At 39.0% G+C, this 23,550-nt stretch overlaps 1 protein-coding gene across 1 annotated transcript in view; it reads left to right on the top strand.

Annotated features, from left to right (window-relative positions):
• COL14A1 (collagen type XIV alpha 1 chain) overlaps positions 1-23,550 on the top strand; it is a gene marked incomplete at its 3' end in the record, with an annotated part of 266,456 nt that overhangs the window by 158,093 nt on the left and 84,813 nt on the right. The window contains exons 27-33 of the mRNA XM_082858482.1: positions 1,959-2,015; positions 12,366-12,505; positions 15,395-15,518; positions 15,710-15,853; positions 17,035-17,199; positions 17,786-17,824; positions 18,007-18,145. Of these exons, the coding sequence (XP_082714608.1) occupies positions 1,959-2,015; positions 12,366-12,505; positions 15,395-15,518; positions 15,710-15,853; positions 17,035-17,199; positions 17,786-17,824; positions 18,007-18,145 (808 nt within the window). The remainder of the gene's footprint in view (positions 1-1,958; positions 2,016-12,365; positions 12,506-15,394; positions 15,519-15,709; positions 15,854-17,034; positions 17,200-17,785; positions 17,825-18,006; positions 18,146-23,550) is intronic.

The raw sequence follows: 23,550 nt of genomic DNA on the forward strand, positions 1-23,550 counted from the left end.
TTGAGTTTGGGGACTCTGGTCTCCTTCAAATTCCCCTAACCTTAACCTCACAACTGTTAACTACCAGTCCAGGGTTATTTTGGAAAGCTCTGTTTGGTGTAAATATTTTCCTTCTGTTGGGGACATGTGTCATCTTATAGCTTCTACCCACTGGCTCTAGTTCAACCTTCTGAAGCAAATGCAGATTGAGACTGTTCCCTCTTCTGTGTGACAGCTTTTCACAGACTTGAACACAGGGACCATCTGTGTGCCACACAGAGAATATAACATGTTCCCAGTTCACTGTGGTTCTTCTTACCCAAGAGACTCTTAGGCCAGATGTTCTGACCAAACATATTGATCTGACTTCCAGAACCACTCACTGATTTTGTTCTTGATTTATTGACTAAAGCTAGGATATGCCTCAGTTTTTCACATTAAAGAAAATGCACCATTGTAAAGATGACCCAGTGCTTCCACAAATTTTAAGATAAATACATCTGGCTCTAGAAGGATTTTATGGTGCTTTCAAAAAAGTTTTGCAGTCCTAGTTTTAATATTAAAATGTCTGAAATGTTTTTACTTTTGAAACTTTTTAGTTTCCAAAAAATTGCCTTTAAAAGAAAAAAGTGATATTCTATATCTGTAATAATGCAACAGAAGGTATAGATTGTGTTGTCACCTTCCCTCTTTCCTCATTCTTTCTTCCCAGAAATACCCATTTGTACCAGCTTGGTCTCCATCAAGAAATTCTACCTGTTACCTGTTTGTGTGTGTGTGTGTGTATAACCATATAGACGTGTATAGATAAATCAATATTATATTTATCAGTTAAATAGGATTTTTTCACAGATGGGATCATACCATGGTTTTCTGCTTCATTTCACATAAGGATTAATCTCAAACCCTTTTCCATTTTTCCATATCAGTAATATACTTCATTCCTTTAAATGTTGAATCACTTTACTCAAATAATATTATTTTATTGGCTCCTAGAATTGGAAGAGACCTTAAAATTTGTCTCTTCCAACCTTCCTGGCAGTGAAGGAATTCCTTTTACAACGTTCCCAGCAAACAGTCTGCTTGAGCTCAAATCCTTCCAGCTAGTTGGCGCTTACTGTCTGCAGAGGCTAGACATTTGTCTGTGTGAATGACTATGATTCGTTGAGGGTTTTCCCTCATATTAAACTGGAATAATAAAAATAATTTTCTCAATTTTTCTTAAGTCTTTAGCATCAAATAAGAATAAAAAAATAATATAAAAAATAATATTAGGATGTTTACCTAATGACGCCATAGCTTCCTGGTGCTTTAACATGTGAATTGGTAAGAAAGTCACTGCTCTGATGTGACTATATCTGTGACCTTTAACCAAACCACACCTCCACGTATTACACAGATTTCTCATCCCTCATCATCCAGGTTAAACTGATCAGGACACACCATAGCCTCCCAAGGTCCTGCCATTTTGTTCTCAAAACTGAAAGTTTCCCAGACACGGTCTGAATGTAGTAGAGAGTAAATCAGATTCCCTTGGCGACCACATCCTGGGGATGCAGGGTCAAAAGGGAGAAAGTGCTATTGAACATGGATTGATGGTCAATCCTTAGGCAGAATGGAAATAAAGTTTATTATATGTGTGAAAGCAACCAGAGACTAATCTGAAATAGGTTGGCAGGGTTCCAGCCTTAAATCAGCATTAAAACCACTTTGTAGTTGACAGTTTGATTGCATCGACTCCCACTGGGTAAACTGAATTGTGGCAAAAATGACATTTCAAGCCTTCAGTCTGATGTTGAGGGGATGGTTGGAACCAGTTTGCACAGGCTTTGGCTGTAGTGGTACTAAATTCACTAAATTCTCAAAGAAGACAGTTGTCAAAATCACTGACTCCCCTGAAGAATTATGACTCCATGACCTCCCTCTCTTCACCACAGATGAGATGCTTAATTGATGTTGTTTCTCCCTCTCCCTTACAGAATCACTTCCTACTCGGCCACCTACTTTTCCTCCAACTATTCCACCAGCAAAAGAAGGTAAAAGAATTATACAATCATGATGTGATTTTAGGTTTTGGATTTCTGTTGGTATTGTTTGCTTGTTCATTTAAAAACCAAGGTATTAATGGAAGATATTTTCTCCTTAATACAAATGCTTATCAAACCCTTATGGGGTACAACTTTACAATGAGTAGTAAATAAGATATAGAGATCTAATATGCAGTGTAATGAATAGAGGCAGCAATATTTTACTATAATTATGTGATGCGATAGAGATGCTAAATGTCACTATATCAACAATATTACAATAATAAATGTATCAAATTAATATGTTGTACACTTTAACTTTATGCAGTGTATATGTCAAGTATATTCAACAAAAAATCATCTAATATAGACTCTGTACACACAGAATAAATTTTCTAACAGAATTTCTTCATATTTATTTCATCAAAAATAGAGTAGTACATGTTTACCAAGGAAGAGTAGTTACATAATTTATGAGTGAGAATGTAGTTTATAATTCTGTAGACAAGGGTAACAGTGTTCCAGCTTACCTCCAAATGTCTCTCCCAGTTGTTTCTTTCTATCTTCATCACAAGAGTTTCTCATCACCTCTTACTTGAGCCATTAAGGTAACTTTCTAAAAACCTTTCAAACACAGTAGTGATCATTAATTTTTTTATTCCATTAATGAACATTTATTAACCCTACTATTCATTCTCAAAGCTCTTATGCCAGGTACTTGGAATACAATAACAATCTATGATTACTGCTCTCTGCTTATTTTCAGTATTACAAGAGAGATAGGTATTTGCCTAGGTAATTACCAGCCAAGGAAATGAGTTAAAAAGTGGAGATTATACTATGGTAGCCCAGAAATGAGAAGAGTTAATGCTGCTGCAGGTTAATTACCTGTAAAGGAGGAGGAGGAATTTGATTTACATTTTGAAGAATGAGTTTTACAAGTAAATAATGGAGAGACAAGCACTCGAAGTCATGGAGTGATCTAAGCATGTAATGTGTTTGGGGAACCATAAGCACTTTAGTGTGACCCATAGAGAAAGGTGAAGATAGAGTTATGAAGTGGTTTGTGTGCCTGAATAAGGAGGCTGTGCTTTATCCTATTAGGACATGGTATGCCATGAGGAGTTTTATGAAGGGAGGGTGACCTGCAGAAATCTATGTTTAAGAAAGATAACCTTGGTGAAATGGGGAGGAGGGATTAGGGCAGAAGATAAAGCTAGAACACATAGTTGGAAGGTTGTTTTGGAAGACTTCTTCCATTTACCATGCATTTTAAAGTACCTATTACGTACCAGAGATACAATGAAAAATAAGTTGTTCCCACCTTTCAGAGTGTTAGCAGACATATGGTCCGTGCCAAAAGTTCCTTAATATTTGGTCCTGTCCAAAACAATTTGGCATGGGCCAAATATGCTCATAACATTTTGGATAGGATTAAATTTCAAGAACCTGTTGGTGTAGACCAAATGTCTTATCAACGTTTTGGACAGGACCAAATGTCCTGCAAGGGACAGGAGCATAGTCAGAGGGGTCTGATGCTGGAGAGTGTAAGGATCAAGGAAACCAAGAGGAAATGAGAAACTGTACAAAAATAAAGTTCAACATCCTTCCTAGCATACCAGGCAAAGTCTTCAATGATCAACCTATGTTGTGGTATCATGTCCCAGACTATATTAGTTAACAGCACAATTGTATAACTCCGGGTTCTGCATACATGCCTTATGCTATCCTGCATCTTTTAATGCTATTGGTTCTACCTGGAATGCCAGACTCTTTCTTCTTCCATCTTCATATCTAGCTTTTGCTAGTCTAACTATTTATGATGACTTTCACTATTGGAACTGGAAACAGAATCCTAATTGATGAATTTATCAGACATTTCTGATACAGATATTACAGGACTCTCTGAAGTCAGAATATTTTTATTTATAGCAGAACATGAGTATCATGCAGTCAACATTCATGAATGCTCATGGGAGACATGTGATTTGGAAGGGTCTATGAGGGTGAGGATTGACAATGTAGGAACATTTTTCCTGTAGTTTTCATCATGATGGTTTTAGAGAGTGGGGCTTCTGCAACTTTAATGCATTATTCATCTTAGTTTCTATTTGTCCTGGCTGTATTTAATTTAAAAGCTTGTAAATTTTTATTATTCAAGTGATATTGAGTATTTATTAAACAAACATTAAGAAACAGAAAAGAGAATGAGGTTGCTGGTGGGGGTTGAGGAAAGAGAAACCGAGGGAGAGAGTGTAAGCCAGAGAGGGGAGAGGGAGAGAGAAGTGCTGCAGGCTTCATATTTGAGAGGAGGGGAAAAAAAAAACCTCAGTGGCAGTTTTGTGTTACTGTGTCTGGCTTAAAGAAAAAAATTCTGGACATCCAGGCTGAAAAAAATCAAAGCTCAGTGGGGACTACTTCTATGAAGAGAATTCTATGATCTGAGAATGGGTTGGATCAGTACAGGTGGTTTGAGAAGACACTGATGAGGACCATGGAAATGTGGGAGAAGACGTGTGGCTTCTCTGCTTCCTTTGAACAGAGCTCTAGGCACCACAGGGCCGCATAAGGAGGGTGAGGTTCCTGGAGTGGACTATATTTTCATCACTGTTGAAGATTTTATGGAATTGGAGAAAAGTGGTGCTCTCCTACAAAGTGGGACTTATGAAGACAGACCTTCAAGATGGCGGAGGAGTAAGATGTGGAGATCAACTTCCTCCCCACAAATACATCAGAAATACATCTACATGTGGAACAACTCCTACAGAACACCTACTGAATGCTGGCAGAAGGCCTCAGGTTTCCCAAAAGGGAACAGACGCCCTCAGGAGACCTACACACAGAAGTGGGGCCAAATCCAAAGCTGAACACTGGGAGCTGTGCAAACAAAGAAGAGAAAGGGAAATCTCTCCCAGCAGCCTCAGGAGCAACGGATTAAATCTCCACGATGAACTTGATGTACCCTGCGTCTCTGGAATACCTGAATAGTCAATGAATCATCCCAAAATTGAAGCGGTGAACTATGGGAGCAACTGTAGACTTGGGGTTTGCTTTCTGCATCTAATTTGTTTCTGGTTTTCTGTTTAACTTTGGTTAGTATTTAGAGTTTATTATCACTGGTAGATTTTTTTTTATTGATTTGGTAGCTCTCTTCCTTTTTTTTTTTTAAAAAATAAGTATATATTTTTTCCTTTTTCATTTTTTGTGAGTGTGTATGTGTATACTTCTTTCTGTGATTTTGTCTGTATAGCATTGCTTATACCATTTGTCCTAGGGTTCTGTCTGTCTGGTTTTTTTTGTTTTGTTTTTTAGTATACTTTGTAGCACTTGCTGTCATTGGTGGATTTGTTTTTTGGTTTGGTTGCTTGCTTCTTTCTTTTTTTGTTTAATACTTTTTGATTTTTATTTAAATAACTTTATTTTATTTTATTTTATTGTTTTCTTCTCCCTTTTCTTCTGAGCCGTGTGGCTGACAGGATCTTGATGCTCTGGCCAGGTGTCAAGCCTGTGCCTCTGAGGTAGGAAACCTGAGTGGAGGACATTGATCCACCAGAGACCTCCCAACTCCACATAATATCAAATGGAGAAAGCTCTCCCAGAGATCTCCATCTCAACACTAAGACCCAGCTCCCCTCAACGGACAGCAAGCTACAATTCTGGACACCCTATGCAAACAACTAGCAAAACAGGAACACAACCCCACCCATTAGCAGAGAGGCTGCCTAAAATCATAATAAGGCCACAGACATGCCAAAACACACCACCAGACGTGGACCTGCCCAACAGAAAAACAAGATCCAACCTCATCCACCAGAACACAGGCACTAGTCCCCTCCACCAGGAAGCCTACAAAACCCACTGAACCAACTTTAACTACTGGGGACAGACAGCAAAAACAATGGGAACTACGAACCTACAGCCTGAGAAAAGGAGACCCCAAACACAGTAAGTTAAACAAAATGAGAAGACAGAAAAACTAACAGCAGATGAAGGAGCAAGGTAAAACCCACCAGACCTAATAAATGAAGAGAAAATAGACAGTCTACCTGAAAAAGAATTCAGAACAATGATAGTAAAGATGATCCAAAATCTTGGAAAAGAATAGAGAAAATACAAGAAACATTTCACAAGGACCTACAAGAACTAAAGAGAAAACACACAATGATGAACAACACAATAAATGAAATTAAAAATTCTCTAGAAGGGATCAATAACAGAATACCTGAGGCAGAAGAACGGACAAGTGACCTGAAAGATAAAATAGTGGAAATAACTACTGCAGAGCAGAATAAAGAAAAAAGAATGAAAAGAACTGAGGACAATCTCAGAGACCTCTGGGACAAAATTAAACACACCAACATTCGAATTATAGGGGTCCCAGAAGAAGAAGACAACAGAAAGGGACGGAGAAAATATTTGAAGAGACTATAGTTCAAAACTTCCCTAATATGGGAAACGAAATAGTTAATCAAGTCCAGGAAGCACAGAGAGTCCCATACAGGATAAATCCAAGAAGAAACATGCCAAGACACATATTAATCAAACTATAAAAAATTAAATACAAAGAAAAAATATTAAAAGCAGCAAGGGAAAAACAACAAGTAACATACAAGGGAATCCCTATAAGGTTAATGGCTAATATTTCAGCAGAAACTCTGCAAGCCAGAGGGAATGGCAGGAGATATTTAAAGTGATGAAAGGGAAAAACATACAGCCAAGATTACTCTACCCAGCAAGGATCTCATTCAGATTCAATGGAGAAATTAAAACCTTTACAGACAAGCAAAAGCTAAGATAATTCAGCACCACCAAACCAGCTTTACTACAAATGCTAAAGGAACTTCTCTAGGCAGGAAACACAAGAGAAGGAAAAGACCTACAAAAACAAACCCAAAACAATTAAGAAAATGGTAATAGGAATATACATATCAATAATTACCTTAAACATAAATGGATTAAATGCTCCAACCAAAAGACATAGACTGGCTGAATGGAAACACAAACAAGACCTGTATATCTGTCTACAAGAGAGCCACTTCAGACCTAGGGACACATACAGACTGAAAGTGAGGGGATGAAAAAAGATGTTCCATGCAAATGGGAATCAAGAGAAAGCTGGAGTGACAATTCTCATATCAGACAAAATAGACTTTTAAAAAAAGACTATTACAAGAGAAAAGGAAGGACAATACATAATGATCAAGGGATCAATCCAAGTCGAAAATAAAACAATAGTAAGTATTTATGCACCCAACACAGGATCACCTCAATACATAAGGCAAATGCTAACCGCCGTAAAAGGGGAAATTGACAGTAACACAATAATAGTAAGGGACTTAAATACCCCACTTTCACCAATGGACAGATAATCCAAAATGAAAATAAATAAGGAAACAGAAGCATTAAATGATACATAAAACAAGATGGACTTAACTGATATTTATAGGACATTCCATCCCAAAACAACAGAATACACTTTCTTCTCAAGTGCTCATGGAACATTCTCCAGGATAGATCATATCTTGGGTCACAAATCAAGCCTTGGTAAATTTAAGAAAATTGAAATCATATCAAGTATCTTTTCTGACCACAATGCTGTGAGGCTAGGTATCAATTACAGGAAAATAATCTGTTAAAAATACAAACACATAGAGGCTAAACAATACACTACTGAATAAGCAAGAGATCACTGAAGAAATCAAACAGGAAATCAAAAAAACACCTAGAAACATAGGACAATGAAATCACGACACCCCAAAACCTATGGGATGCTGCAAAATAGTTCTGAGGTAAGTTTACAGCAATACAATCCTACCTCAAGAAACATCTCAAATAAACAACCTAACCTTACACCTAAAGCAGTCAGAGAAAGAAGAACAAAAAAACCCCAAAGTTAGCAGAAGGAGAGAAATCATAAAGATCAGATCAGAAATAAATGAAAAATAAATGAAGGAAACAATAGCAAAGATCAATAAAACCAAAAGCTGTTTTTTTGAGAAGATAAACAAAATTGATAAACCATTAGCCAGACTCATCAAGAAAAAAAGGGAGAAGACTCAAATCAACAAAATTACAAATGAAAAAGGAGAAGTAACAACTGACACTGCAGAAGTACAAAGGATCATGAGAGATTACTACAAACAACTCTATGCCAATAAAATGGACAACCTGGAAGAAATGGAAGATTCTCAGAAAAGCACAACCTTCTGAGACTGAACCAGGAAGAAATAGAAAATATAAACAGAGCAATCACAAGCAGTGAAATTGAAACTCTGATTAAAAATCTTCCAACAAACAAAAGCCCAGGACCAGATGGCTTCATAGGCGAATTCTATCAAACATCTAGAGAAGAGCTAACACCTATCCTTCCCAAAGTCTTCCAAAATATAGCAGAGCGAAGAGCACTCCCAAACTCATTCTACAAGGGCACCATCACCCTGATGCCAAAACCAGACAAAGATTTCACAAAGAAAGAAAACTACAGACCAATATCACTGATGAACATAGCTGCAAAAATCCTCAGCAAAATACTAGCAAACAGAATCCAACAGCACATACACCATGATCAAGTGGGGTTTAATCCAGGAATGCAGGAATTCTTCAATATAAGGAAATCAATCAATGTGATAAACCATATGAACAAATTAAAGGAGAGAAACCATATGATCATCTCAGTAGATACAGAAAAAGCTTTCATCAAAATTCAACTCCCATTTATGATAAAAACCCTCCAGAAAGTAGGCATAGCGGGAGCTTACCTCAACATAATAAAGGCCGTATATGACAAACCCACAGCCAACATTGTCCTCAGTGGCGAAAAACTGAAACCATTTCCTCTAAGATCAGGAACAAGACAAGGTTGTCCACTCTCTCCACTATTATTCAACATATTTTTGGAAGTTTGAGTCACAGCAATCAGAGAAGAAAAAGAAATAAAAGGAATCCAAATCAGAAAAGAAGAAGTAAAGCTGCCACTGTTTGCAGATGACATGATGCTATACATAGAGAATCCTAAAGATGCTACCAGAAAACTACCAGAGCTAATCAATGAATTTGGTAAAGTAGCAGGAGACAAAATTAATACACAGAAATCTCTTGCATTCCTATACAGTAATGATGAAAAATCTGAAAGAGAAATTAAGGAAACACTCCCATTTACCACTGCAACAAAAAGAATAAAATACCTAGGAATAAACCTACCCAAGGAGACAAAAACCTGTATGTAGAAAACTATAAGACACTGATGAAAGAAATTAAAGATGGTACAAACGGATAGAGATATACCATGTTCTTGGACTGGAAGAATCAACATTGTAAAAATGCCTCTACTACCCAAAGCTATCTACAGATTGCATGCAATACCTATCAAACTACCAGTGGCATTTTTCACAGAACTAGAACAAAAAATTTCACAATTTGTACAGAAACACAAAAGACCCCGAAAAGCCAAAGCAATCTTGAGAAAGAAAAACAGAGCTGGAGGAATCAGGCTCCCAGACTTCAGACTCTACTACAAAGCTACAGTAATCAAGACAGTACGGTACTGGCCAAAAACAGAAATATAGATCAATGGAACAGGATAGAAAGGCCAGAGATAAACCCGTGCACATATGGTCACATTATTTTTGATAAAGGAGGCAAGAATATACAATGGAGAAAAGACAGCCTCTTCAGTAAGTGGTGCTCAGAAAACTGGACACCTACATGTAAAACAATGAAGTTAGAAGACTCGCTAACACCATACACAAAAGTAAACTCACAGTGGATTAAAGACCTAAATATAAGGCCAAACAGTATAAAACTGTTAGAAGAAAACATAGGCAGAACACTCTATGATGTAAATCACAGCAAGGTTCTTTTTGACCCACCTCCTAGAGAAATGGAAATAAAAAGAAAAATAAACAAATGGGACCTAATGAAACTTAAAAGCTTTTGCACAGCAAAGGAAACCATAAACAAGACGAAAAGACAACCCTCAGAATGGGAGAAGATATTTGCAAATGAATCATCAGACAAATTATTAATCTCCAAAATTTACAAGCAGCTCATGCAGCTCAATATCAAAAAAACAAATAACCCAATCCAAAAATGGGCAGAAGACCTAAATAGACATTTCTCAAAGAAGATATACAGATTGCCAACAAACACATGAAAGGATCCTCAACATCAATAATCATTAGAGAAATGCAAATCAAAACTACAATGCAGTATCACCTGACACCAGTCAGAATGGCCATCATCAAAAAATCTACAAACAATAAATGCTGGAGAGGGTGTGGAGAAAAGGGAACCTTCTTGCACTGTTGGTGGGAATGTAAATTGATACAGCTACTATGGAGAACAGTATGGAGATTCCTTAAAAAACTAAAAATAGAACTACCATACAACCCAGCAATCCCACTACTGGGCATATATCCTGAGAAAACCATAATTTAAATATCCTCATGTACCACAATGTTCTTTGCAGCTGTGTTTACAATAGCCAGGACATGGAAGCAACCTAAGTGTCCATCAGCAGATGAATGTATAAAGAAGATGGGGCACATATATACAATGGAATATTTCTCAGCCTTAAGAAGAAATGAAATTGAGTTATTTTTAGTGAGGTGGATGGACCTAATCTGTCATACAGAGTGAAGTAAGTCAGAAAGAGATGAATAAATATCGTATGCTAACCCATATATATGGAATCTAACAAAAGAAAAATGGTTCTGAAGAGCCTAGGCCCAAGACAGGAATAAAGATGCAGACGTAGAGAATGGACTTGAGGACATGGGGAGGGGGAAGGGTAAGGTGGTATGAAGTGAGAGAGTGGCACGGACTTATATATACTACCAAATGTAAAATAGATAGCTAGTGGGAAGCAGCTGCATAGCACAGGGAGATCAGCTCGGTGCTTTGTGACCACCTAGAGGGGTGGGATAGGGAGGGTGGGAGGCAGATGCCAGGGGGAGGAGATATGGGGATATATTCATATGTATAGCTGATTCACTTTGTTATACAGCAGAAACTAATACACCATTGTAAAGCAATTATACTCCAATAAAGATGTTTTAAAAAAAAAAGAAACAGAAAAGATTATACAGAAGAAAATTAAAAACACAATTTCATATTCCAGGCGTAATTCCTTCCTGTATTTTGATGTATATTCTTTTTTTTTCTTTGTCGTATTAAGTAAGTTTTTCAATTTTAGTATGTTTTCAAATAGATTTTGCTCTCATTTCGAAGGTAAAACCTAATCTAGATTTTGTCTTTCCTTGAAAACAGAACACCCGGTTTTCTTTTGTAAGCTATAATTATAGATCTTGTGGTCCCCTTCAGCTTCAAATTCAAACCATAAATATGTAAAATGTTATACATCGTGGAACTCATGAGAACAACCTCACCAAATCCTTATTGTCCCTCGAGTACTAACTCAGAGATGATTTATTTTACATCGTAAATAGCTTTAAGGGAATAAAGTTCCACTTAATAAAATAAAAGTCAAGTAAATTTTTTTTTCTAAAGAAAGGTGAAAGGTACATTAGCTCACAGAATATTTGTGTGCAAATGGCCTAAGATAAAAAGGTTCAGATTATTAAAGACTAAATTGTTTGTTTCATCGTAAAACAGAGTTAACCACCGTGGTCTACACTAATGAAGGGGAAGAGAGGCATAGATAATCTGAAACAGCACGTGATACCAGACTATTAAAAAATGCTTTCAGTGGAATAGGTTTTTGTTAATGTGATTTTTGCCTGTTTTTCAACATTGATATCAGTATTACCTGCTGATAAAAGTTTCCCTGAGCTGGCATAATGTGTATTTCTTGATATGCATCACTGGGTGTCAGAAGGGCATAGACAGGATTTCTGAGCAAGGCTGGAATTAAAGTTTGCTTATGGCCTCCGTCCAAATGCATATCAAGTTTTAGATTAATCTGCTTCCATTGTGTGGTATGCCTTCCTCCTGGAAGCTGAATCTCTCTCACATTGTTAATTCAATCAGCAGAGGGCAGGGTGCACAGAGTGGTAGCTTGGATTTCCTTCTAATCAGTAGGCACTAGAGTGTTTGCTGATGCTTCTGTCTCTAAATCACTTTAGTTCTACACTTTTCATTCTTCCCATTTCTGTTCTTTGGGGCTGAGATTGGTAGATTTTTTTCTCTTTAATTCCACACATTTGATTGAAGCTTCTTTGTCATGACTAGGAAACTTGGGTGTAGGAGAGCCATGATGGTCATGAGCAAGAGGTTGGAGTAAGATGTATATCTTTCCTTCGGGCTGTAGCTACCAGAGGGAAACCATTATCTGCTTTGTTGGTGTCATAACTACTGTGTTTTCCCCTTTTCCCTGATTCAAAATTAATTCTTGGTCTCCAGTATGTAAAGCTGCCAAAGCCGACCTGGTGTTTATGGTGGATGGATCCTGGAGTATTGGTGATGAAAATTTCAATAAGATCATTAACTTCCTGTATAGCACTGTTGGAGCTCTGGACAAGATAGGTGCAGATGGAACTCAAGTAAGGCTGATAGATCAATCATTAATTCATTCTATGCATGAAAAAATTATTCCAAGCTCTTATTACGGCTACTTGTCAGGGAATATGGGTAAAGAACTATCCTGATTGGATCCAACCCTAAATGAGAGTATAGACAAGTCTGAGTTTAGAAGCAGCTTACTGGTGTGTGACAGAGCTTGAGAAGAGGCTAATCCTTAAAAGCGCTTGAGTTCAGCAAACTAAGACAGGTTAGAATGACCATGTCAGCAGATGTGTCTTCTATATACTAGGATAGAGTATCTCTCTAAAGGAACATCCAATATTTTCTTTGCCCTCGAGGATGTTAAGATCTTGAAAGAGAGAGGTCATCATCACAAATTACTACAGAACAAGTAGAACATAGAAAACTAATTTATTCATTCAACAAATATTTATTGAGAACTTATTTTGGTTAGGTACAGTACTGTCATAATGGGTATGACAGACATGTCCCTAATTTCATGTTGCTCATATTCTTTTTTTGTTTTTAATCTCAAGACGATAGTATATTTTATTTATTTATTTATTTATTTATTTATTTATTTATTTATTTTTGGCTGAGTTGGGTCTTTGTTGCTGTGCGCGGGCTTTCTCTAGTTGCGTCGAGCGGGGGCTACTCTTTGTTGTGGTGCGCAGGCTTCTCATTGCAGTGGCTTCTCTTGTTGTGGAGTACCGGCTCTAGGCATGCGGGCTTCAGTAGTTGAGGCACGGGGGCTCAGTAGTTGTGGCTCACAGGCTCTAGAGCTCAGGCTCAGTAGTTGTGGCACACGGGCTCCGCGTCATGTGGGATCTTCCTGGACCAGGGCTCGAACCTGTGTCCCCTGCATTGGCAGGCGGATTCTTAACCACTGCACCACCAGGGAAGCCCGCTCACATTCTTAAAGGTAGGGAGAGGAGGAGGATGAGAGACAGATACAAATTGGCAAACAAATAAATTCACAAGGTAGGGATGCGAGCTTTTGACCTGAGATTTAAATTTACCAAAGTTCATTTTAAACTAAGTGATCCACAGAGTGTTCTTTGAGGAGGTGGAGTCTGAACTGAGATGTGAGTGATGCTGAGAAGATTTGAAAGTAGAATTTCCAGACAGGGAAAGTAGTAAGTGCAGAGGGCCTAAGTCAAGAATGAGTTTTGAGGCTTCAGGTGCTAAAACTTGGGGCTGGAATATAATGGATGAGCATGTGGGGGGGCTGGGGGGAGAAGAAGAGGTGGAAGAAGTAGACAGAGCTAGATCACCTTGAGTCTTATGACCCACTGAAGAAGTTGGGTATCATCCTAAATACACTGGGAAGCCACTGGGAAGTTTTAAGGAGAGAAGATCTGATATGCTTTTTTTTTTTTTTTTTTTTTGCGGTACGCGGGCCTCTCACTGTTGTGGCCTCTCCCGTTGCGGAGCACAGGCTCCGGACACGCAGGCTCAGCGGCCATGGCTCACGGGCCCAGCCGCTCCACGGCATGTGGGATCTTCCCAGACCAGGGCACGAACCCGTGTCCCCTGCATCGGCAGGCAGACTCTCAACCACTGCGCCACCAGGGAAGCCCCTGATATGCTTTTTAAAAAAGATCATTCTGACTGCTTCGTGGAGTGTGAGTACTAATAAAGGTGAGAGTGGAAGTGGAGAGACCACCTGGGATGCTGCTCTCATGGTCCAACACAGAGATGATGGAGGCCTGGGCTAGGGTGGTAGCAGTGAGATGCACCAAAGTGAACAGATTGAAAATACGTCTTGGAAGAATGGCCGAGAAAACTTGGATGTAAGGGGAACCAGAAGAGAAGAATAGATAAAACGCTCAGGCATTTCAGGGAGGGCGAAATTTGTTTTGAATAGAGGTTTCCTAAAGATGATGACATTTGCAATAGACCTTGATAGGCTGGTAGAAATTGAAGGCTCACAAAGCCAAAAAGAAGCCCTTTCATAATTCTGAAAAACAAACGAAAAATATAATAAATTTAAAATGTCCCCAAAGTTGCACAGGAATAGAAGCAAATTGTAGGAAATGAAGCCAGGATGGTTTATACTGCAGTGATTCAGAACACAGATTTCAAAGTAGAATTACCTGGCTTCAGCTGTTCGTTCTGCCAGTGGCTACTCTAGTAATCTTGGGTACATTACTTGGCTTTCTATCCCTCAGTTTCCTGATCTGTAAAATGGTAGAATAGTAGTAATTATTTCATAGGTTTGTTTCATAAAGAAATCCTTGTAAATAGTCCAACTTCAATTCTGTCTCTGAACTTTGTCAAGTTAGAAGATCTAGGCTGCCATTTTCCCATCTGTCAAATGAGATGGCCAAAGGTCTTCATGCTTTAGGGAGAGATTTTTAAAATAAAGTGCTTCCTGAAAAGTACTTTGTTAAGACGTCGTCAGATTTGGTATGTAACTTGTATGGTTTAAACCAAGGAAATTGTGGACTGGGTTAAAAAAGAAATTAAAACTGTAGTTGTAGGACTTCCTGGTGGTGCAGTGGTTAAGAATCCACCTGCCAATGCAGGGGACACGGGTTTGAGCCCTGGTCTGGGAAGATCCCACGTATCACAGAGCAACTAAGCCTGTGTGCCACAACTACTGAGCCTGCGCTCTAGAGCCCTCGAGCCACAACAACTGAAGCCCGCGTGCCTAGAGCCCATGCTCCGCAACAAGAGAAGCCACTGCAGTGAGAAGCCCACACACCATAACAAAGAGAAGCCCCCGCTCACCGCAACTAGAGAAAGCCTGCATGCAGCAACAAAGACCCAACACAGCCAAAAATTAAAAATATAAATAAATTAATTAATTAAAAAAAACTGTAGTTGTAATCATGCTATAGTGTGTGCTCTCTGGCAGAGAGGAAGTCTACAATATACATAAAAATGAACACACCTTCTCTCTCTAGGTTGCAATGGTCCAGTTCACTGATGACCCCAGGACAGAATTTAAACTTAACTCTTACAAAACCAAAGAGACTGTTCTTGATGCAATTAAACATATCTCGTACAAAGGAGGAAATACAAAAACAGGTAAGACCACAAGAAGCCCAGGTAAGACCCGAAATAATTATTACTAATTACTGAAATGACTTCTTTTTGAAGCATAGTAATATAGATTTTTTTAAAAAAAGGTTTTTCATTGACTTAAGAACTTCATTCCCACTCTTCCATCTCTAGCAAGGGAGGAAATGAAATTGAATTGTTGCCTTCCTTTGTTTCAGGAAAAGCAATTAAGCATGTCCGAGATACCTTGTTTACTGCAGAGTCAGGAACCAGAAGAGGCATCCCGAAGGTCATCGTGGTTATAACTGATGGAAGATCACAAGATGACGTGAGCAAAATCTCCAGGGAGATGCAATCAGATGGTAAGTTTTACACAGATAAGCAACAGTGGCTACCAATAATATCGTTAGCCTTGTTTTCTGAATACACATTTATAGGCTACATCAGCATGACTAAAATGTTTCTAAATCTTTCTTAATATTAACTGGACAATGTGATTTTTAAAAGTTTCCAGGTTACAAACCTATGATTTTGCTGTATTTTCTCCAGTACTTTTGTTACATACAGGATGCCCTATATAAGCAACTCCATCAATTAAGTGCACTATAGGACTTCCTTGATGATCCATTTGTTTAAGATTCCATGCTTCCACTGCAGGGGGCACAGGTTCGATCCCTGTCATGCTGTGTGGTCAAAAAGAAAAAAAAGGAAAAGAAAAGAAAATTAAGTGCAATACTATGAAAAGGACCAGGGGAGGGAAACTGATCACAGAAACTCCTCAGCCTCACCCTCCTCATTTGTAAAATGGAGAACACAAAATGTGAAGATTGCATTCTATAAGATCTGTATGAGCAAAGACTAGCTTAATATGTATTTGCCAAGCATTGAACTGTGACCCACCTCAGGCTTCTAAGCCTGTAATATCTCAGTTTCTACTTCTGAAAAATGAAACAAAACAAAACAAAAAAAACCCCAAACTTTTTTTGTTTCAATTGCACTTTTTTCCATAAATACTAAAATCATTATTAAAAATATGCAAAAATAAAGATGTTACTCAAATGGTAACTATTTTGTCTCAAACACTGACTCTCTTAAGGTTCTTTAAAGTGGAAACTTTCGGGGCTTCCCTGGTGGCGCAGTGGTTGAGAGTCTGCCTGCCAATGCAGGGGACACGGGTTCGTGCCCCTGTTGGGGAAGATCCCACATGCCACCAGAGCGGCTGGGCCCGTGAGCCATGGCCACTGAGCCTGCGCGTCCGGAGCCTGTGCTCCGCAACGGGAGAGGCCACAACAGTGAGAGGCCCGCGTACTGTGAAAAAAAATAAGTAAATAAAGTGGAAACTTTCTTTAGGGGATGATGGGTTAATTATCATAGAGTAAATTATGTGCATGCAGAATTCTGAAGAACTGTAAAGAGTGAATTATCCACCCCCACTGGCCCTCCTAAATAAACATGTTTTAAATATTTGGACGTGTCTCATATTGCATTATTTGTTTTTGCTGCGATTTAAAGTCATCAGAAATCTGTTCCCCTTTTACCACAGGCTACAGCATTTTTGCAGTCGGCGTGGCTGATGCAGATTACTCAGAGTTGGTTAGCATTGGCAGTAAGCCCAGCGCCCGGCATGTCTTCTTTGTGGATGACTTTGACGCCTTTAAGAAAATTGAAGATGAATTGATTACTTTTGTCTGTGAAACCGCGTCAGCAAGTTAGTTCTTTGGAATTTGCACTTACATTGCTTAAATGCTGAGATATTTATACCAGTTAACTAATGAGTACCATCCTGATCCGAAGAGAGAAAATTGACTTGGAGAAGCTATTTGTTATGCAGACATTAAGTTTTGTGGTTTCAAGCATATGGGAAGTAAACCTTACCTCTCCTTGATTCAGGGTTTTAGGTTGATAAAGACTTTCCCTAAAAAGACGAGGGTCTGTATTTAAAAGCAACTCTCTTAAACAGCTATAGCAGATAGTTTTCAAAAATGTGTTAAGTCTGCTCATCAGGGTAACACATTAGAAGTGGGACTTCTCCCAAGACATGCTATCAAGTGACCACCATTGATTTTAATGGACCCAGGAGAGGAGAAGGAAGTTGGGACCCTTTGGTTTTAAAACAAAAAGTGAGAGTGTTTCAGTCTTTACGAATCCACAGAAAGCTGTAGCCACATGTGGTGTGGATTCCCTCCACAGCTGACTTCCGTCAAGATTGTTAGCTTCCTATTCTCAGGACAAGGAAAGAATATGTTTGGAAAATATCTGAATTAGGGTTTTATCTTGTTTGTTTTGTCTTCCAGCCTGCCCACTGGTGCATAAGGATGACATTGATCTTGCAGGTATGCCATTTCACAAATTTTCCAAATACAAATATATTAAATAACTCCCATTTTGGGTCCAGATTTTTTCATCCTTAATAGACTAATTTTGAAATTTAAAATCCTAAAGTGCTTGTTTATTCTTTTTCTCTATCCCTGTTTTTTTTCTTTTTCTTTCTTTCTTTTTTTTTTTTTTTTTTAAGGATTTAAGATGATGGAAATGTTTGGTTTGGTTGAAAAGGAATTTTCATCGGTGGAAGGGGTTTCTATGGAGCCTGGTACCTTCAATGTGTATCCTTGTTATCAACTTCATAAAGATGCCCTGGTTTCCCAGCCAACCAAGTATGTTTCCATTGCAAGATACTAAAGTCAATTATTGTTTATTATATCACACTGTGGAAATGATATCAACTAGAAATATGCTGTAATAATTCCCAGCAGGATTTTCCATGATGGATAGAGCAGATGATGTTTAGATTTCTTTAAAAATGTTAGACCTACACGTAATGCTGCTTGAACTTTCATATTTGTTCATCTCAGAAAAATATAAAGATAGTTAGTACTTACATAGCACTACCACAGACCAGGCATTGTTCTAAATGCTAGTAACTCACTCAAACCTCCCAATAACTCTATGAAGTAGAGTCATTTATTATCTTGGTTTTATAAATAACAAAACTAAAGCATGAAGAAGCTAAATGACTTGAGTGAGATCACATATTTTGTTGAAGACCATGCTGGGATTTGCACCTGCAGATCCCAGAATCCACACCCTGAACCATTTTAAGATAGTGCCATGAATTCAGATGGTTTTTATCCTGGAGAAGTCACAACAGCAACTCCATATAGTTGATGTAAAAATCACATTATTGGGGGGACCTTCAAGATGGTGGAGGAGTAAGACAAGGAGATCACCTTCCTCCCCACAAATACATCAGAAATACATTTACCTGTGGAACAACTCCTGCAGGACACCTACTGAATGCTGCAGAAGACCTCAGACTTCCCAAAAAGCAAGAAAATCCCCATGTACCTGGGAAGTGCAAAAGAAAAAACAGACACAAAAGAATAGGGATGGGACCTGCCCCTCTGGGAGGCAGCTGTGAAGGAGGAAAGATTTCCACACACTAGGAAGCCCCTTCACTGGTGGAGACGGGAGGTGGGTGGTGGGGAAGCTTTGGAGCCACGGAGGAGAGCACGGCAACAGGGGTGCAGGGGGCAAAGCGGAGAGATTCCCGCACAGAGGATCTGTGCCGAACAGCACTTACCAGCCTGAGAGGCTTGTCTGCTCACCCGCCGGGGCGGGCGGGGCTGGGAGCTGAGGCTTGGGCTTCAGTCGGATCCCAGGGAGAGGACTGGGGTTGGCTGCGTGAACACAGCTTGAAGGGGGCTAGTGTGCCAGAGCTAGCCAGGAGGGCATCTGGGAAAAAGTCTGGACCTGCCAAAGAGGCAAGAGACTATTGTTTCATGGTGTGCGAGGGGAGGGGATTCAGAGCACTGCCTAAACGAGCTCCAGAGATGGGCACGAGCTGTGGCTATCAGCGTGGACAACAGAGCCGGGCATGAAATGCTAAAGCTGCTGCTGCCGCCACCAAGAATCCTGTGTGCGAGCACAGGTCACTATCCACACCTCCCCTCCTGGGAGCCTGTGCAGCCCGCCACTGCCAGTCCCGTGACCCAGGGACAACTTCCCCGGGATAACACACAGCCCGCCTCAGGCTTTTGCAACGTTATACTGGCCTGTGCCACCGCAGGCTTGCCCCACATTCTGTACCCCTCCCAACACTGGCCTGAGTGAGCCAGAGCCCCCTAATCAGCCGCTGTTTTACCCCCTCCTGTCTGTGTGGGAACAGATGCCCTCAGGTGACCTACATGCAGAGGTGGGTCCAAACCCAAAGCTGAACCCCAGGAGCTGTGCAAACAAAGAAGAGAAAGGGAAATCTCTCCCAGCAGCCTCAGGAGCAGTGGATTAAATCCCCACAGTCAGCTTAATGTACCCTGCATCTCTGGAACACCTGAATAGACAACAGATCATCCCAAAATTGAGGCAGTAGACATTGGGAGCAACTGTAGACTTGGGGTTTGCTGTCTGCAGCTGATTTGTTTCTGATTTCTATGTTTATCTTAGTATAGTTTTTAGCGCTTGTTATCATTGTTGGATTTGTTTATTGGTTTGGTTGCCCTCTTCTTTTTTAATTATTATTACTATTTTTAATTTATTATTATTTTTTCTTTCTCTTTTTCTCCCTTTTCTTCTGAGCTTTGTGCCTGACAGGGTCTTGGTGCTCTGGCCTGGTGTCAGGCCTGAGCCTATGAGGTGGGAGAGCCGAGTTCAGGACATTAGACCACCAGAGAGCCCCTGGCCCCATATAATATCAATTGGCAAGAGCTCTCCCAGAGATCTCTGTCTTAATGCTAAGACCCAGCTCCACTCAACGACCAGCAAGCTTCAGTGCTGGATGCCCTATGCCAATCAACAAGCAAGACAGGAACACAACCCCACACATTACCAGAGAGGCTGCCTAAAATCATAGTAAGGTCACAGACACCCCAAAACACACCAGCAGACGAGGTCCTGCCTCCCAGAAAGACAAGATCCAGCCCCACCCACCAGGACACAGGCACCAGTCCCCTCCATCAGGAAGCCTACACTAGCCACTGAACAAACCTCACCCACTGGGGCAGACATCAAAAAAATGGGAACTATGAACCTGCAGCCTGCGAAAAGGATCCCAAACACAGTAAGTTAAACATGATGAGAAGACAAAGAAATATTCAGCAGATGAAGAAGCAAAGTAGAAACCCACCAGATGAAACAACTGAAGAGGAAATAGACAGTCTACCTGAAAAAGAATTCAGAATAATAGTAAAGATGATCCAAAATCTTGGAAATAGAAGGGAGAAAATAGATGAAACATTTAACAAGGACCTAGAAGAACTAAAAGAGAAAACAAACAGTGATGAACAATACAAAAAATGAAATTAAAAATTCTCTAGAAGGAATCTATAACTGAGGCAAAAAAACAGATAAGTGACCTGGAAGGGAAAATAGTGGAAATAACTACTGCAGAGCAGAATAAAGAAAAAAAAAATGAAAAGAATTGAGGACAGTCTCTGAGACCTCTGGGACAACATTAAACGCACCAACATTTGAATTATATGAGTCCCAGAAGAAGAAGAGAAAAAGAAAGGGGTTGAGAATATATTTGAAGAGATTATAGTTGAAAACTTCCCTAATATGGGAAAGGAAATAGTCAATCAAGTCCAGGAAGCACAGAGTCCTATACAGGATAAAGCCAAGGAGAAACATGCCAAGACACATATTAATCAAACTATCAAAAATTAAATACAAAGAAAAAATATTAAAAGCAGCAAGGGAAAAACAACAAGTAACACACAAGGGAATCCCCATAAGGTTAACAGCTGACCTTTCAGCAGAAACTCTGCAAGCCAGAAGGGAGTGGCAGGATATGTTTAAAGTGATGAAAGGGAAAAACCTACAACCAAGATTACTCTACCGAGCAAGGATCTCATTCAGATTCAACGGAGAAATTAAAACCTTTACAGACAAGCAAAAGCTAAGAGAATTCAGCACCACCAAACCAGCTCTACAACAAATGCTAAAGGAACTTCTCTAGGAAGGAAACACAAGAGAAGGAAAAGACCTACAATAACAAATCCAAAACAATTAAGAAAATGGTAATAGGAACGTACATACTGATAATTACCCTAAACGTAAATGGATTAAATGCTCCAACCAAAGGACGTAGACTGGCTGAATGGATACAAAAACTATACCTATATATATGCTGCCTACAAGAGACCCACTTCCAACCTAGGGACACATACAGACTGAAAGTGAAGGGACAGAAAAAGATATTCCATGCACATGGAAATCAAAAGAAAGCTGGAGTAGCAATTCTTATATCAGACAAAATAGACTTTAAAATAAAGACTACTACAAGAGACAAAGAAGGACAATACATAATAATCAAGGGATCAATCCAAGACGAAGATAAAACAATTGTAAATATTTATGCACCCGACCTAGGAACCCCTCAATACCTAAGGCAAAGGCTAACAGCCATAAAAGGGGAAATTGACAGTAACACAATAATAGTAGGGGACTTAAACACCTCACTTTCACCAATGGACAGATCATCCAAAATGAAAATAAATAAGAAAACAGAAGCATTAAATGATACATAAAACAAGATGGACTTAACTGATATTTATAGGACATTCCATCCCAAAACAACAGAATACACTTTCTTCTCAAGTGCCATGGAACATTCTCCATGATACATCATATCTTGGCTCACAAATCAAGCCTTGGTAACTTTAAGAAAATTGAAATAGTATCAAGTATCTTTTCCAACAACAACGCTATAAGACTAGATATCAATACAGGAAAAAAAAAACTGTAAAAAATACAAACACATGGAGGCTAATCAATAGGCTACTAAATAACCAAGAGATTGATGAAGAAATCAAAGAGGAAATCAAAAAATACCTAGACAAAGGACAATGAAAACACGATGAACCAAAACCTATGGGATGCAGCAAAAACAGTTCTAAGAGGGAAGTTTATAGCAATACAATCCTACCTCAAGAAACAAGAAACATGAAACATCTCAAATAAACAACCTAACCTTACATGTAAAGCAATTAGAGAAAGGAGAACAGAAAAACCCCAAAGTTAGCAGAAGTAAAGAAATCATAAAGACCAGATTAGAAATAAATGGAAAATAAATGAGGGAAATGATAGCAAAGATCAATAAAACTAAAAGCTGGTTCTTTGAGAAGATAAACAAAATTGATAAACCATTAGCCAGACTCATCAAGAAAAAAAAGCAGAAGACTCAAATCAACAGAATTAGAAATGGAAAAGGAGAAGAAACAACTGACATTGCAGAAGTACAAAGGATCATGAGAGATTACTACAAGCAACTATATGCCAATAAACTGGACAACCTGGAAGAAATGGACAAATTCTAAGAAAAGCACAACCTTCCGAGACCGAACTAGGAAGAAATAGAAGATATGAACAGACCAATCACAAGCACTGATTGAAACTGTGATTAAAAGTCTTCCAACAAACAAAAGCCCAGGACCAGATAGCTTCACAGGCGAATTCTATCAAACATTTACAGAAGACCTAACACTTATCCTTCTCAAATTCTTCCAAATATATAGCAGAGGGAGGAACACTCCCAAACTCAATCTACGAGGCCACCATCACCCTAGTACCAAAACTAGATAAAGATTTCATAAAAAAAACTACAGGCCAATATCACTGATGAACACAGATGCAAAAATCCTCAACAAAATATTAGCAAACAGAATCCAACAGCACATTAAAAAGATCATACACCATGATCATGTGGAGTTTATCCCAGGAATGCAAGGGTTCTTCAGTATATGCAAATCAATCAATGTGATACACCATATTAACAAATTGAAGGAAAAAACCCATATGATAATCTCAATGGATGCAGAAAAAGCTTTTGACCAAATTCAACACCCATTTAGGATAAAAACTCTCCAGAAAGTAGACATAGAGAGAACCTACCTCAATATAATAAAGGCCATATATGACAAACCCACAGCCAACATCATTCTCAATGGTGAAAAACTGAAACCATTTCCTCTAAGATTAGGAACAAGACAAGGATGTCCACTCTCACCGCTATTATTCAGCATAGTTTTGGAAGTTTTAACCAAAGCAATCAGAGAAGAAAAAGAAA

The sequence above is a fragment of the Leucopleurus acutus genome (genome assembly GCF_964270905.1).
Source record: "Leucopleurus acutus genome assembly, chromosome: 17".
Lineage (NCBI taxonomy): Eukaryota > Metazoa > Chordata > Mammalia > Artiodactyla > Delphinidae > Leucopleurus > Leucopleurus acutus.